This window comes from Falco naumanni, chromosome 2 (assembly GCF_017639655.2).
Source record: "Falco naumanni isolate bFalNau1 chromosome 2, bFalNau1.pat, whole genome shotgun sequence".
In the NCBI taxonomy this organism is placed as follows: domain Eukaryota; kingdom Metazoa; phylum Chordata; class Aves; order Falconiformes; family Falconidae; genus Falco; species Falco naumanni.
In genome coordinates, this window is record NC_054055.1 from 11,975,921 (window position 1) to 11,992,609 (window position 16,689).

Consider the following 16,689-nt stretch of genomic DNA (forward strand, 5'->3'; position numbering starts at 1 on the left):
ACCTTCGGTATGGCTAACCCGAAAGTAAAGTTTTAAATCATTTTTGCTTGTAGCAATGAATTTCTTGGGAAAACTGAGTACGGTGGACGTGGAAAGATGATGTTGATGGCCATGAAGCTGCCCGATGTTGAGGGTATGTAGTGATAGGACAACAGGTAATTAATGTCTTTAAATTTTAGATTAGGTATAAGGAAGTAATCCTTCACTATGGGAGTGGTGAGGCACTGGCACAGGTTGCCCAGAGAAGTTGAGGGTGCCCCATCCCTGGCAGTGTTCATGTCCAGGTTGGATGGGGCTTTGAGCAGCCTGGTCTAGTGGAAGGTGTCCCTGGCCATGGCGGGGGCGGGGGGATGGAACTAGATGATCTTTAAGGTCCCTTCCAACCCAAACCATTCTGTGATTCTATGAATGATGAAGAGAAACCAGCTTAGACTGAACTATGGTGTGGACAGGAGAAACTAGACCGAGTGAGACATAAACAGGGTAATACAATTAATTTCATTACTCCAAAGAGACCTTTTTCTGGGAAGCTGCTGAGCTGCTTTGAAATAAAGTCTGGGTGCTTATATGAAACGTAACATCAGTCTCCATCGTAAGCCAACAAAAATTCACTTTCTCATAGCAGTGGGGAGACGCTGGTATTGCGGTATAGATGGAGGATGCTGAAGTGCTTTTTATGAAAGGCAGCAATACAGTGATTGTACTGTTGAGTATTTTAATAATGCCACATCACAGAAGAGGCACAGCCCTTTATTTTGTTATAAGTTGAGTCTCTGTTATTAGCATTTCTCATTCCCTTTGGCTGGATTTTACTCAGCAGCATACTGTATATTGGTTGTATTTTATACTTGAGAGCATAGTCTCCCATGCTAGGCTGAAGCAGCAGCTTTTAGTGGCAATAGTCAAGTGATCACATAAAGCCCCACAAAAATAAGGGACTTTGATATTGACACACTGGTGGATTAAGTTGATGAATATTTGCTGTGCTGAAAAATGAGGTGCCAGTGCTCTGATCTTTTAGCCGAGTGAAATGGCAACAACAATAAAAAATCTTTCCTAGCTGAAGTAGAAAAATTCCATCCTGGATCTCCTGGGGATCAACATGAGCATGGGGAGAGGGAGAGCACAGGGAGGCCTGATGTCTTACATACACAAAGCATATTGGAGAATTGTGTGTATTTAACATATAAACTCTATAGGATGAAATGTTAATCATAGGACTTGCTTGATGTGTGCACAACAGTTGAGTGGGCATATTCAGAAAACGAACTGCTGCATGTAGTTCTGTGGGCATTTGCGGGTCACTGGGGAATACAGGTCCAGGAGATGATACAATCTTACATTTGTGTTTTCTTTTTAAACAGTTTCCCGTTTTTTTTTTTGTTGGTATAATAGAACAGAAAATAAGAAAGAAACAAAGCGCAGGGGAGGCTTGCGTGTGAAAGTAAGTGTATTGAAAGATGAGTGCCTTGACGAACACTTGGGAGAACTGATCAAGTTGATTAATGTGTTAAGCAATGGGATATAGACTGTGGGATCAGGAAGTTAAGTGTTTTGTGTGGACGTTGTAACATCAGTGCGATAAATTGATTGTCGCTAGTACTTAAAACTGCAATAGTCATTCAGTTATATTGCAAGTGATAACCAACAGGAATTCATATTCCAAAACTTGCATGCAATTTATAAATCTCCTAGGGGATGTTGAAATCATGTTGGAAATTTAAATTAACCCCTGTCATTATTGACAACTCTTCCTATCCTATTCCACTCTGTATTCTAGCTTGGAGAAAACTGCGTTTTCAAGCAGGTTTTAAATGACAGTGAGAACAATGTATGTGTGCAGTGGGTCTTTCAGTAATTGCCTTTTAAAATTGATTTTTATGATTTTCATAAGTAGCAGTGCACGTACTCTGTAACAAAGAAGCTTATTCACACTGCCTCACTGTAAGCACCTGCCTGGTTTCCCCAGGCTCCTTTCCTCTTCTTTCAGTGGGAAGCAATAAGCAGGACCTTGCTCCCAACTTCAGTCGCATCCTCCAGCAAACTTCAGCCAGTGTCTCCACTTAACCTATCTCCTTTTAAACTCCCAGTTTAGACCACTGAAGCAAGGCACTGGGGCTGTTCCACAACAGGACTGTATGGAGGAACTCCAGATCTTCCCCAAATGGCTGCTTATTATTTGCATTTGAATACTTAAACTTATAATGAGCCTTTTGAAATCAATGGAAGAGCTCTCACTGCTTTGAGGTGGCTGGAGTGAAGCAGACTGAATTGAGACAGAGTGATGGCAGTGGAGCCATGTGGCTCGTTTGTAGCCAAATTCTACTTGGGGTTGCCGAAGTAAAATGTGGTGTAAGTTGGAATTTACTCCATCTGAGCAAGGATTTGTTTATGTTCTTGCTGGTTGGGGTGGCCCGTTGACAGCCTGAAAAGAAGTAGGTTGGAGGCTTTCTTATGTTAGGATGGCAGTAGTTCCCAGTGAACAGAGCATTTATTGGACATACAGGAATAAATACTCATCTGTGACCTTATTTAGGTTATGTTTCCCAGTGTACTTGGTGGAAAGTGGTGACCATAATTACAGATGCATTGTGGTACATATGCAAGGGTAGAGTTAAGTCCTAAGGGCTATCTCAGCTGTGTTGTTTCATAACCTGAGTCTTTATCTGGGAGCTTTATCAAGCAGTTTTATTTTTTTCATTGTATATTGCCTGGTCTCAGTATCTGGGAATGTGTATGTATATGTGTACACAATTGCATTTAATTAGATATAATTCTTCATTAATTTTGATTTTTCGAAAGGTACCTGTACTTAAAATAATGGCTAGGTAGTGACTTTTATGTATAACTTGTTCTTGGTGGCTCAGATGTCGTCAACCATGGGATCTTTCTGAACTGTCCGTAAAAAAACTGCTAACATTTGACTATCACAGTGCTACATTTATAATGGAAATACTGTCTCCTTTCCAAACATTGGGACTGAAAAGGAGTTTTTCAACATACTTTAAAGACAAACAAGTTTAGGCTTAGTTGGAGCTGCTGGTAAATAAAAAACATGATTTCTTTATGTGGTTCATCCTCTTATATAAACTTTTTCAAATGTGTGTGTCTGATTTTAATTTTTTTTTTTTACTGTGATTATTATTCTGGACTGTGTGCATGTGTGTATAAAAGTGGTGGTAGGGTCTCATAGGGGATTTTAAGTTTAAAAAGTGTATATACTTACCTATATGTAGTTATGTATATGCACCTGGGCACACTGGGGGCTCATTCCCAGCCGGCTGCCGACCAGCCCCCCCAGGCCCTTCCCCGCCGGGCAGTTCCCAGCCCCCTGCCCCCAGCCCGCAGCGCTGTGGGGGGCTGGTGTGACCCACGGGCAGGGCCCGGCACTCAGCCCCGTTGGGCCTCATACAACTGGCCTCGGCCCCTCGGCCCGGCCTGCCCAGACCCCTGCAGAGCCCCCTGCCCCCCAGCAGGTCACACTGCCCCCAGCTCGTGTCCTCTGCAAACCGACTGGGGGTGCGCTCCAGCCCCTCGTCCAGATTGTTCATGAACGTATTAAACGAGAGTGGCCCCAATCCTGAGCCCTGGGAACACTGCTTGTGACCAGCCACCAGCTGGCTCCATTCACCACCACTCATTGGGCTCAGCCATCCAGCCGGCTTTTTACCCAGCAATAAGTACACCTGTCCAAGACACAAGAAGGCCAGCAGCATCCTGGCTTGTATCTGAAATAGTGCAGCCAGCAGGACCGGTGAAGAGATTGTCCCCCTGTACTGGGCACTGGTGAGGTCGCACCTCGAATCCCATGTTCAGTCTTGGGCCCCTCACTGCAAGAGGGACACTGAGGGGCTGGAGCATGTCCAGAGATGAGCAACGGAGCTGGGGAAGGGGCTGGAGCACAAGTGGGAATTGCAGTTGTTTAGCCTGGGGAAAAGAAGACTCTGGAGTGACCTTATTGTTCTCTACAACTACCTGGAAAGGAGGCTGTAGGCAGGTGGGGGTCTGCCTCTTCTCCCAGATAACTAGCAACAGGACAAGAGGAAACAGCCTCAAGTTTCACCAGGGGAGGTTTAGACTGGAAATTAGGAAAAATGTCTTCACTGAAAAGGTGGTCAAGCCTTGGAACAGGCTGCCCAGGGATGTGGTGGAATCACCATCCCTGGAGGTGTTTAAGAGACACACAGACGTGATGCTTAGCCACATGGTTTAGTGGTGGCCTTGGCAGTTCTGGGTTGATGGTTGGACTCAGTGATCTTAAAGGTCTTTTCCAACCTAAATGATCCTATGATTCTATAATTCTATGACTCTGTGCACATGCATACATATTACACACACATGTAAAAATGTAATCCATAACTGGTGCATGCGTGTGTGTGTATAGTGTTCTGTCTTTCTGTTTTGTTAAATATGTAGTGACTAGTTGTTACATTTATTTTTAATTAAAAACTTAATAAGCAACTTTGACATGTACTTCACAGTACAGTTTTTATCTCTTGATCAACTATTTCCTGTTTTCTCTCTCTGTTACAGGGTGAAAGAATGATGTGATGGAGATGAATATGGGCCGCTGGTCAGGCTCACGGCCACCTCCATCATGCCTTGCCATTCTGATTGTCAAGCTCCTGGCCTTCATTTGCCCGGTAGTTCATGGGACTGCCCCTCTTGGCTTTCACTTTACACATTCCACTTACAATGCTACGGTGTACGAGAATTCTGCAGCCAGGACCTATGTCAACAGTCAAATGAGGATGGGCATCACGTTGGCTGACCTTTCATGGGATATCAAGTACAGGATAGTGTCTGGTGATGATGAAGGCTTTTTTAAAGCAGAGGAAGTCATCATTGCTGACTTTTGCTTCCTAAGAATAAGGACTAAAGGTGGGAATTCTGCTATATTGAACAGAGAAATCCAGGACAACTATTTATTAATGGTGAAAGGGTCTGTTAGAGGAGAGGACTTGGAAGCATGGACAAAAGTGAACATCCAGGTTTTGGATATGAATGACTTAAGACCTTTATTTTCACCAACCACATACTCTGTCACAATAGCGGAAAGCACTCCTTTAAGGACTAGCATTGCACAGGTGACTGCAACAGATGCGGATATTGGGTCCAATGGTGAATTTTATTATTACTTCAAAAACAAAGTTGATCTCTTCTCAGTTCATCCTACAAGTGGTGTTATCTCGTTAAGTGGCCGGTTAAACTATGATGAGAAAAACAGATACGATCTTGAGATTTTGGCTGTGGACCGTGGGATGAAGCTTTACGGAAACAACGGTGTAAGCAGCACTGCGAAGCTTTATGTTCACATTGAACGTATAAATGAACATGCCCCAACGATAAATGTAGTAACCCATATTCCCTTCCCATCAGACAAGGAGCCTACCTATGCAGTTGTTAACATTGATGACCTAGATGAAGGAGCCAATGGAGAAATAGAATCTGTTTCTATTGTGGCTGGAGATCCTCTGGAACAGTTCTTTCTGACTAAAGAAGGTAAATGGATGAATGAGTACAAAATCAAAGAAAGAAAGCCTATTGACTGGGACAGTTTCCCATATGGTTATAACCTGACCCTCCAAGCGAAGGACAGAGGATCTCCTCAGAAATTTTCTGCAGTCAAATTGGTCCACATTGCTAGTCCCAAGAAAGGAAGTATCCCTGTGAAGTTTGAAAAGGAAGCATATGATTTTTTGATCAGTGAATTTTCACCTCCAGGTGTGGTGGTTGCAGTAGTTAAGCTGATGCCTGAGCCACAGGGTGTGGAATATAGAATATCTCCAAGTGAAGAAGCTGAGTATTTTAAGATAAATCCCAACACAGGCCTTATTACTACTGCTCGTCCTTTGAAAATCATTGAGAAGGACCTCTATGAATTACAAGTATATACGAACAAAGGTGGTGATTTAAAAGCACAGGTTACTGTCAGGTTAGAAGATGCCAACGATCACACTCCAGAGTTCCAGCAGCATTCCTACAGCTCGTTTGTCAATGAAAGTGTTCCTGTGGGGTCTAGTGTTTTGACAGTTTCAGCAGTTGATAAAGACAGGGGAGAAAATGGATACATAACATACAGCATTGCCAGTCTGAACTCACTACCATTTACAATAAACCAGTTTACAGGTGTCATCAGCACATCTGAAGAACTGGATTTCGAGTCGTCACCAGAAAGCTACAGGTTCATTGTGAGAGCTTCTGACTGGGGTTCTCCCTACCGCCATGAAAGTGAGGTGAACGTCACCATATACATAGGCAATGTCAATGATAACAAACCCCTCTTTGAAAAAGTGGCATGTCAGGGAGTGATTTCTTCTGATTTCCCCATTGGTGGTCACATCACTGCTGTTTCTGCAATAGACATAGATGAGTTAGAGCTTGTGAAATACAAAATAATCTCCGGAAATGAACTTGGAATTTTTTATTTAAACCCTGACTCTGGTGTCTTGCAACTTAAAAAATCTCTAATTAATTCTGGCATAAAGAACAGCAATTTTGGCCTTAAGATAACAGCAACTGATGGAGAGAACTTTGCTGATGCTATGTTTGTTAATATTTCGGTAGTTCATGGGAAAGTGTCTTCAAAGACCTTTAGCTGTAGAGAAACTAGAGTCGCTCAGAAGTTAGCAGAAAAATTACTCAAAAAGGCAAAAGCAAATGTGAAGCTGAATTTGGAAGATGGTTTTCTTGATTTTTATTCGGTGAACAGGCAGGCACCGCATTTTGACAAATCCTTCCCTACTGATGTAAAGGTTTCAGAGGATCTGCCAGTTGGTGCCACCATCCTGAGGATAAAAGCATATGATGCAGACTCAGGCTTTAATGGAAGAGTACTTTATACAATTTCTGATGGTAATGTAGATAGCTGTTTCAACATTGACATGGAGACAGGGGTACTTAATGTTCTTATGCCCTTGGACCGTGAGAAAACAGAGCTCTATCTCCTTAATATTACAGTTTATGATTTAGGTAATCCACAAAAATCTGCATGGAGACTGTTGACTGTTACAGTGGAGGATGCAAATGATAACAAGCCTGTATTTTTACAGGACAGTTACTCAGTTAATATTTTAGAAAGTACAAGTCTGGGTACAGAGATTATCCAGGTAGAAGCCAGAGATAAAGACCTAGGATCTAATGGTGAAGTGACTTACTCAGTACTGACAGACACCCAGCAATTTGCTATCAACAGTTCCACGGGAATGGTGTATGTGGCTGATCAACTAGATCGGGAATCGAAAGCAAACTACACACTGAAGATAGAGGCTAGGGACAATGCAGAGAGTGGCCATCAGCAGTTTTCTGTTGTGCCTCTGAAGGTTTTTTTGGATGATGTCAATGATTGCTCTCCATCCTTTATACCATCCAGCTACAACGTGAAGGTCCTTGAGGACCTGCCAGTTGGCACTGTTATAGCTTGGTTGGAAACTCATGATCCAGACCTCGGCTTGGGAGGCCAAGTCCGTTACTCGCTGGTGAACGATTACAATGGGCGGTTTGAAATAGACAAAGCAAGTGGTGCCATCCGCTTGAACAAAGAGCTTGATTATGAGAAGCAGCAGTTCTACAACCTGACTGTGCGTGCAAAGGACAAGGGGCGCCCGGTTTCTCTCTCTTCTGTTTCTTTTGTGGAAGTTGAAGTGGTGGATGTAAACGAAAATCTCTATACCCCCTATTTTCCTGACTTTGCCGTCATTGGATCTGTAAAGGAAAACTCCCGCATTGGTACAAGTGTTTTGCAAGTTGTTGCTCGAGACGAGGACTCTGGAAGGGATGGAGAGATCCAGTATTCCATCAGGGATGGCAGCGGCCTGGGGAGATTCAGCATAGATGAAGAAACTGGTGAGTTTTGTTTCTAATTTCCTTTTCCCTTCGTAGAGGTTTTTGCAAAAGCAAAGCTGAGGCACAATTATTTTCTATCCTTAACAAGAAGTTCAGTTCTTAACAGGCAAGATAAAATTATAAATAAGGATTTTCCAGACACAGCAATGACATGATTTAATTACCTGGTTGCATTCATCACTCTGTGGTCGTGAAATAAAACACATTCCCTTTCAGCAGCTATGTGATGACTCCATTTAGAAAGCAATGATGGTTACGGATTGACTCGCTTCCAGTTGCTGCATTATCTGTTGATCATTGTAAATTACTCAGGTCATCTCCACAGAGTCACAACAGTCATGACCTTGAATGCAGTGTTAAACTCAATGAAAGGAAATAAGGAGCACGAAACAAGAATTATTTCATTCTAGAACCTATTTGTTGTCTTGTTCTTATTGTTGGGAGTCATTTTTCATGGGAGTTAGCAGTCTGGAATGACATGCTGTTCTGTATAATATGCTTTCTTGTAGCATGGTGTTCATCAGTGCTGGCATGCTTGTGTAAAGGTAGAAATACAGGGAAAGATGCTTAACTGTAAAGCAACTGTGCTAGCTTTCCTTTGTGGCGGTAGTATCACGAACATCGATGTTAGAAAACAGTATTAATAGAGTGAACATGTTTAAAACGTTGAGCTTCACTACCACACCACCCTTTTGGAAAATGTGGAAAATACTAAGTATAAAAGACTATCTAGTAAAACACTTAACAAACTGGCTGTTTAAATGTCTGATGGCTGTTGGAAGTAATGGTGCAGCTGTGGTACTGGAAGTACTGAGAAAATTAGAAAATATTAGTCAATAGTTTCAGAAATCATATTAAAAATGTTAGGTCTGTGGATTCTGTGGATTTGCTGTGGTTTAAGCAGACTTTGTGTGTCTTTTTCTAAAGCTTTTAATTGAGAACATGGTATTAAAACATAAGATTAAAATGTATGTTTTGGCAAATTCAAACTGTTTAATCAAATGTCAGCTTTCTAAACTGAACATTATGAAAAACAGACGACATTACAAATGCTGTGAATTGCATCTGAGCATAAGCAGTGAAAAATATTTTTATTCTATTTGTGCTATAGTCTCTCTGCTGCAGCTGTGCACAGATGATACAGTCAAAACCTTGTGTCCAGAAACATCAGACTTGAGTGTCAGGAGTCAAGAGGGCACCTATGCTAATTTCCAGAAATGTTAAGAACCGACATGTCCTACAGTGCTGGTAGCAGCTGAAGGCACCCGGACAACATTCTTTAAGCAGTTGAACATTAATTTTAATTTTAAGCTCCTGCATTTGAAAGTTTTGGCCTACCTGCTTATTGAGTAGCATCAACTTCAAATGAACAGGTTCTTTATAAAGCAATGGGGGATTGGTCCAAATGCTGGAGTATTGTTCTGGAAATCTCAGGATTCAACATTTATTGAACTGAAAGGAATTGGTAGGGAGAGTAAGTTAGAGCATGTCGCTCATTAAGAAATTAACCAGGGTTTTTACCCTGTGCCTAGACTAGTAGGTGCAATAGTTAGGGCCCTGTTCAGTAAAGCACAAATCATGTTTTGACTTGAGTGGGAATTGTACTCAATATTCCACGTCAAACAATCTTAGTTTCTTTCCAGAATTGAAATCTAGTTCGGGTGGGGGTGACCCACAACCCCCCTGTCTCTAAAAGTTGCAAATATTTGCCTGCCTTTCTCTCTTCCATGAGTATTTTCACAAAAATGAACCAACCTGTGCTGTTTCACTAAACCATTCCAGAAGACACTTGCTAATCCACACAGATCGAAAGACTTTTGGATTCTTCATCTATCTGTTTTACTCAGCTGTTCCATACAACTTAAGCCTCTCGAAACCAGCTCTGAGAACACTTGGGTGCACAGCTGCAGCCAAGGCCATGTGGAGAGCAGGGCTTGAGTGTTCAGGAGTTACTCCAAGTTTCGTTGTTGTAACCTGAGTGCAGAATTTGACCTGCTGTGTCAAACAGGACACAACATTAATACTCTGCTATTGAACTCGTGGCAACTTAAACACTGCTGAATGATGAATCAGCTTTCTAGCTGTAGAAAAGGGCTCAAGTCACATATTGAATTAATTTACAAAGAGATAGCTGTTTATTTACTTTCAGTGCAGTTAATTTGTCACTTTTAAACTGACCAACTCTATTGGCTTATGCACCGTCTCTCCTGAAATTTGTGAAGGTAAGCAGGAGCACGAAGTGCAACAAATCAATATTTTTGGCTGCTGCCTTAATGAAAAGAAGACTGAAGTATCCATTATAATCATTAGGATATAAACTAGGCCAAATTCATCCTGATATGTGAGCAGGCTGGACTCCAAGCAAGTCTGTGCTTTCAGCAAGATTCAGCTTGAGTGCATTATTTTTATTCTTCTGCAATGTTCCGTCTTAGTGGTGTCACCCTGTGTACTGAGTGAGATGAGCCTGTGCTCCCCAAGGCATGTTGATACCGAGGAGGGGAGACAGTGCAGAGATACCTGAGGAGGAGCTGGCCTGCAGGGTGGATCCACAGCGCACCATGCTGCTCAGCATGGTGACTTTGTTCTTGTTCCTCTATAGATGTATACGGGTGCATCTAACTCCACTGAGCTTGACCTGGCTTTTGGTGGGTCCCGCGACAGGCTGTTCTGTATCCAGGTCTGAAAGTGGTTCGTGGTCAGTAAACTTGGGAGTCTCCTCCATATTGGCCAATATGGATCTCTCTCTGCGTGGGGTGTACATAGAAATCTTGGTGGTGTTGCAGTTTGGTAAGAGATGGGCCATGGGGGTGAACCTGGGATTTCCTTCCCACAGTGCTGCTCTTTGCCTTGAGTCGTAGAGAATCGGTTTTGAGGATTGTTGCCGTGTTACAGCATTCACTGATAAATACTACAGTTCATATGTGGCAGTAACCAGAAGCACATTGGGTGTTTTGCCAGCTATAGAAGTATTTGATGAAGTGAAATTTTACATGTATTTGGTCCCACAGCCTTTTGAATCAATTCCAGATTTGTTTGTGGATTTACCTTCCTTGTCCAGGAATCAGAGCCAGTACAAATTTGTAAATCAATAAAAACTCTCCTGAAGCAGAAGGCAGCAGTTCCTGACCTTCTCCAACCCCATTCCTCGTTTCCTGTTAGTACCTTAGCCAGCAGACTGAATTTCTCATGGGTTTACAACTCAACTTACTATTCATAGATAAAAGCACTGGTTAAAGGCTTTTCTAGAGGTAAAAAAAAAAAAAAAAATTAAAGGAATGGTTTTTTTTAAGTAGAGAATTCTTGTTTGTCAATTCCTGCCTCAGTGGAGATGGAGTTTGTCACCAGCCAAGGTGTGTGGTTCAGATTCATTGATTCTCTATCTTCATTGGCCTATTTATTGACTGTTAGTATAACAAGCTTGCCTTTTCAGATCCCTGCACTGAGGGACATGTAATGTGATCCTGTCATTTATGAATTCTCTTTTTCCTTCTGTCTCCTGTTAAGAACCACTGTTTTTTTGCATGCTTCGCATTCTCTTGGACTCCAGAAATGTAATCTATGTAATGAAATAAGTCATCTAACAGTCAGAACTAGTCACTGCAAGCTTTCCTCATAGTCAATAGAGAGAAATGGGCAATTGAGAAACATGATTAATTTATTCATTAAAAAAGCTGGATAAATCATGTTCTAAAAATATGCAGAGGTCCTTGAATGACTAGCTCACAAGGCAGAGTCTACACTAAACACCTTGCTTTGGTCAGAGGTAGCCCATCCCTGTTAACTGTAAAACAACTGTAAACAAGAATATATGATGTCAACTTTACATTCTAGGTAATTTGTGATGGCTCAGCTCTGCCAGACTGATGTTTTTAGCCTAATTTCAGGGAATTATCTCTCAATATAAAACCCGCACATAAATGCACTTCTAGAAATAAAAAGTAGAAAAAAGGGGTTTAAGAGTACAGGGGCGTAGAGTTATGCAACTAATATTTTATGAATTTTCATTTTGTGAGAATACAGTGCTGGACACAGGTTTCCACCTCTTTTCTATTTATAGGAAATCATCAAGATCTGATGCTTTGATCTTACTTGTGGAAATGACTGGTAACCTTCCCCTTTTGCAGCTCAGGGGCTATGGAGAAGCTTGAGCCATTTCTTCATCTCTAGTACTGCTTCCTGCTTGGTGTGTTCCTCTATGCTCCTCTCCAGTCTGCTAATTGCAGTTCCTTAGAAGAGAATTGTATAAACCCCCCTCTATATTTCCAGGTTGTTGTAACCCCAAATGAGCAGAGATCTGCTCAATATTTTTGTGGGATGACATTGTGCTCTGAGTTTTCATCACCGTGATAGCTCTGATAGGTGTTAACTACTATTCTGGAAATTATCTCTGTCAGAGGTCCTCTGCTGTCTTCTTAAAACCCGGGATTTTCTCAGCTGTGGTATGCACACCCTCATAGTGCTGATGCCACAGCAAAGTGGTGTATTTTTGCTGCCTCAGGAGCTGGTGACAAGTCCAGCAAATGCATATGGGCTTATGATACCACCTGCCTTGGGTGACTCAATACCATCTAGCAGTACCTCTTTTCTGGCTGCAGCGTGGACTTGGAAACTAGTGAGACTTCCTGACTTCTTGAAAGGTTGAGCTAGATGAGATCAGTCCGAGCCTAAATGCTGAAGTCTTCTTTCTCATTTTTTAATGATTTGTGGTTCAGCTAAACAGCATTTTTGACTCAAGCTCCACTTTTTAGTCTGGCATGTGTTTCTACTCTGTGCACAGTTGATGTAACCGCCTGGCATTCAAAGAGTTTCTATATTTACCCCTACACTACCCGTGGATGTATTAGTAATAGCAGATGAACAAAATGAGTTCTAGGGGAGCAGGGAGGCTAGACACACTCAGCATCTTCTGCTGCAGAGACTTGTGTAGGTTTGATTGGAGTTGGTGTAGCAGTGCCCCAGGATGCAAGGAATGACTAACTCAACTGCATAGGTGGGAAAAATGAAGCAATAAATCTTTTGCTGCTTCTTAGGAAAGGATTGAAACATCTTCTTAAGTCCCATTGAAACTGAACATGGAGATAAAATAGTGGTATTAATGAAATGCTTAGGGGATCTTTAATGTTCTTGCAAAGCCCATAAGCATGGACTTAAGCAACACTTTCAAAACTTACTAACCTCATTTTCTCAGGTTATTCAGGAGTCTGAGTCCCATGATTTTCCTAGGGACTTTAAATTTAGGCATTAGCTGGCACTAATTTCCACCCCCACAGAGGCCCTCTGATAAGAACGCAAGCTGGAGATGACCCTATTAACTTGTTATCTTTAGGAGCTTTCAGCCCTGAAATTCAAATTAATAAGCCAAGCCTGTCTTTCACAGTGCTGAAATCTTGAAGATACTATTAAATGGAGGTGGAGTTCAAATTATTGCAGACTCCATCGATGTATTTATGGTGCCAAGGACAGCAGCCTGATCTTCTGTTTCCGATACCTTTTAAGGTACTGGAACAGATACAGGTAAGGTATTGAAAGTATAAGATGTATTTGATATATATTGAAATATGTAAGGTATATTTGGTACCGATAAGGTATCGAAATGATAGAAATTCCTGACAAACTGTGGTTAGAATCTAGAAAGAAGCCAGTCAGTTTTGGAAAACCCTAATCATGGCTTCAAATGTCTAATAATGGAAACTAGAAACATCAGATGATATAGTTTACAATAAACCAGACCTGCCTGCACTGTTATATCTGTTTGACAGAAAGGAATAAATTTATTGCTTCAAACTCCTTGCATCTTGTCACCATCATCTAAAATACTCTTTGGTTATTGTGTATGCAAGTTGAAGGATACATTCATTTATTACAATCTGAGTGGTCCGATAAATATTTATGTGGGACCATTACTAGCATTTTCTTGAAACAAAATCAAGTAGAAATGAAAATAGTTTGTGATACATTATTTTTTTTCCCCCTCGCTTGTTTAATTTTATGAAAGCATGTAGGAACTAGTGGGTAAATCTGGGCAGACTCACTGGTAGAATTGAATTCACTGTAGTTTTGAGGCATTGGTGTAACAGATGTTCTTCATTTTCTTGGTGAGTGTAGGCAAATTTCATTGCCCAGAGCCAGTATTTCGGAGCCACTTAATTATCCCAGGCTTCTAGAACCAGTTTTCGAAGGAACTTCAGGCCATGCAATGAGAGAAGTGCCAGTGGATGTTGCTGGGAGGTGGCTCAGGAAAGGGGCATGCTCATGGCGGGGGTGTGTGTGTGGGGGGGAACTCGCAGCAGCCATTTGGGACTGGAGATTGTCAGTCCTCAGCCTGGCTGCAGTGGCTTTCCTGGGAAGGAGCATGCCAGTCAGATCACAGAGCACAGTCCTGAACCAAATCTGGTCTGTCATCCTGTATCTGTGTCAGGCATGAATAAAGCATTCCTGGGAGCAGCTATTTCTGAGTCTGTAGTGCTGCGTTATCATTGTTCTGGGAGTTATCTCTGGCACCTTTTAATAGTGCAAGATTTCCTTCATTTATGGTTTCCAATTTTAGGAATGTAATTGTTAACATTTTTCTTTTTCTTTAAAATTAGTCGTGCTGGAAAAACAATTTATTTATTTTTTTACAGATTCTCTGTCTGTACGTTTATGATTTCCCTGTCATTTGCAGATGTAAATTAATAAAGGAACAAGGCTTGCCTTGGTTTCACTGGAATGAATTTGTTTAACTTTTTATTTAATAACATGAACCCTAAAACAATGTATCAGCTTATGAAAATATTTACTTTAAAAGGCCCTTAGTATCATTCTGACAAACTTTCAAAGTTTTCTAAGTGAGGCCAGTTGTGCAGAATCGTTCCATTCAAGCTGTTTAGCTCTCTTGGCTTTATACACCATAAAAAGACCTCACTATGTACAATTTTATAGCTAGATGTAATTTGCGTGCTTTCCCTTCTTCAGAAAATGTTTAAAGAATCTCCTGGATTATTCAGGATGCTCCTGATGATAGGACATTTTGTCTCTTATCTCCGAGTAATTTATTTATTAATCAAGAAAGGTGCAGTTTCTATTTCCTCCTGTCACCTTCTTCACCCTTGAGATTTCTTTCCAAGAGTATTTTGTATTATTGTGTGTTCTATTATTCTCTCCTTAGCATGTAAGCCCAGAAGTGACCCCTACATTACCCTGTGCATCATCGTCCATTAAATTATACCCAGGTGCTCCTGCAGAAAGCTTATGCTGGAAGCGCCAGCAATGGGACCAAGCTACAAGGTAGTCGGTTAGGTGATACTAAAGGAAAATTGACTGCTACTGTCTGATGTTCAGGCTGAGCATCTGAGCACCGGCTTTTTATCCTGGCATCATTTCAGAACACGATCTGCCTTCCCATGTGAACAATTCATGGTAGTTCAAAGGAACCTGGAGAAAAATCCATTTTAGCTCTTCCAAGGCACCAATGGAGGCTCAGGGGTATTGAGAAGTGATGTTGTTAATGCAAAACTGTAAGCTCATAAGCATGTGGAGGGCAACATGAGCAGTTGTTTTCCTGGGACGTACAGAGGAGGATGTTTCAACAGTGTCTTAAGATTATGTGGAGCCACTTCGGTGTACTGCCTAATCTTTTCCTGAAACAAGTCCAAGAGAGAGGAATCTCCAGTGGCCAATAAAATTTCGGACACATCCTGCCGTCTGACCCTTGCATCAGGTTGTGTGCCTTTTTAGGGAGCAGTAGAACTTGACGGAGTTAATCAGGATTTTGTGGGACTGGTTTAGAGCAGAGACGTGGTAACGTCTCTCTTCCCCTGCTTCAGTACACAGGCAACCTCCAGGATTTACCTTAGAAGCTGGATTGAAGGGTACTTCTTACAAAGCTGTTTGCAGTTCAAGGACTACAAGTAATAGCAGATCAGGCACTTGCTTGGAAAGCTCTTCCAATCTTTCATTGCTCTCATTGCTAAAAAATTATGTCATATTTTAAGGCAGTTCAGCTGATTTCAATGTTCAAGCCTTGGAACTTGTTAGGTCTTTGCCAGCAAGGTAAAAATAAAATAAAATTTTAAAATCCTTCCACACTCATGTGTCTTTCTATTCACACGTACGTGTTTACCTGAAAATAGAAGTTTGAAGATGAGCTTCTATAGCTCACGGAACAGATTCTTTTAAGCTGTAGTCTGCTGTTTAATGTAAACATCTTTATTACATTTTATACACTTATGGTGTCTTATTAGCATTGAAATGTTGCCAATAAAATAAGTGAAGAGAAAGCCAAATGGAGTGCGTGTAGGAAGGGAGTTTTCATGGCAGTTGGTTTGCGTTAGGTGTTCGCACTAATACATTTTTGTGTTTCACAAAGTTAAGTTGTCTGTTGGCATTGATCATTTTGTCTGTGGCTAGCCCAAAAGCAGCAGATCTGTGGAGCTGTGGTTAGCAGTTTGTCACATCTTTCTCTTTTTCTGGAGACATTCTGAGGACAGCTCTGCAGGCTCTGTGCCTGCAGGGTTTTGCAGAGCACGGGGCAGGGACAAGGGGTGGGAAGCCTGGTCTCTCACTGGGGTCTGGACCACCTTCCCTGGCATTGCAGCTAGGTGACATGGGGATAAAGTTGGACATGCAGCATAGGGAAGTGTTCAACTCATATGGCTTAGTTCCCCTGATTAAATGTCGCACATAGGTTGGATGTGAACATGGTGCTCAGCTAAGGTGAGGTGAGTCCTACCCCAGGTGGTGAGAGGTGGTCAGGTGAGTCCTGCTGCTGATACCTGCCCTCTGCTTGGGCAAGTGTTGCTGCAGTGGGAAGTGTGGAAAGATGTAGGACTGTGCTTGGTTTCCTTGGTGCTCTCTGCATCGGCG

The 16,689-nt window shown here is 41.8% G+C and overlaps 1 protein-coding gene across 8 annotated transcripts in view; it reads left to right on the top strand.

The window, feature by feature from the left end:
* The window catches only part of FAT3 (FAT atypical cadherin 3), a 417,124-nt gene that overhangs the window by 88,619 nt on the left and 311,816 nt on the right, over nt 1-16,689 (top strand). For all 8 annotated transcript variants that reach the window (XR_005826271.1, XM_040583321.1, XM_040583315.1 and 5 more), the window contains exon 2: nt 4,534-7,845. Coding sequence is in view for 7 of the 8 variants with exons in the window: in XM_040583321.1 (XP_040439255.1) it covers nt 4,551-7,845 (3,295 nt within the window). In the remaining variant the exon portion in view is untranslated. The remainder of the gene's footprint in view (nt 1-4,533; nt 7,846-16,689) is intronic.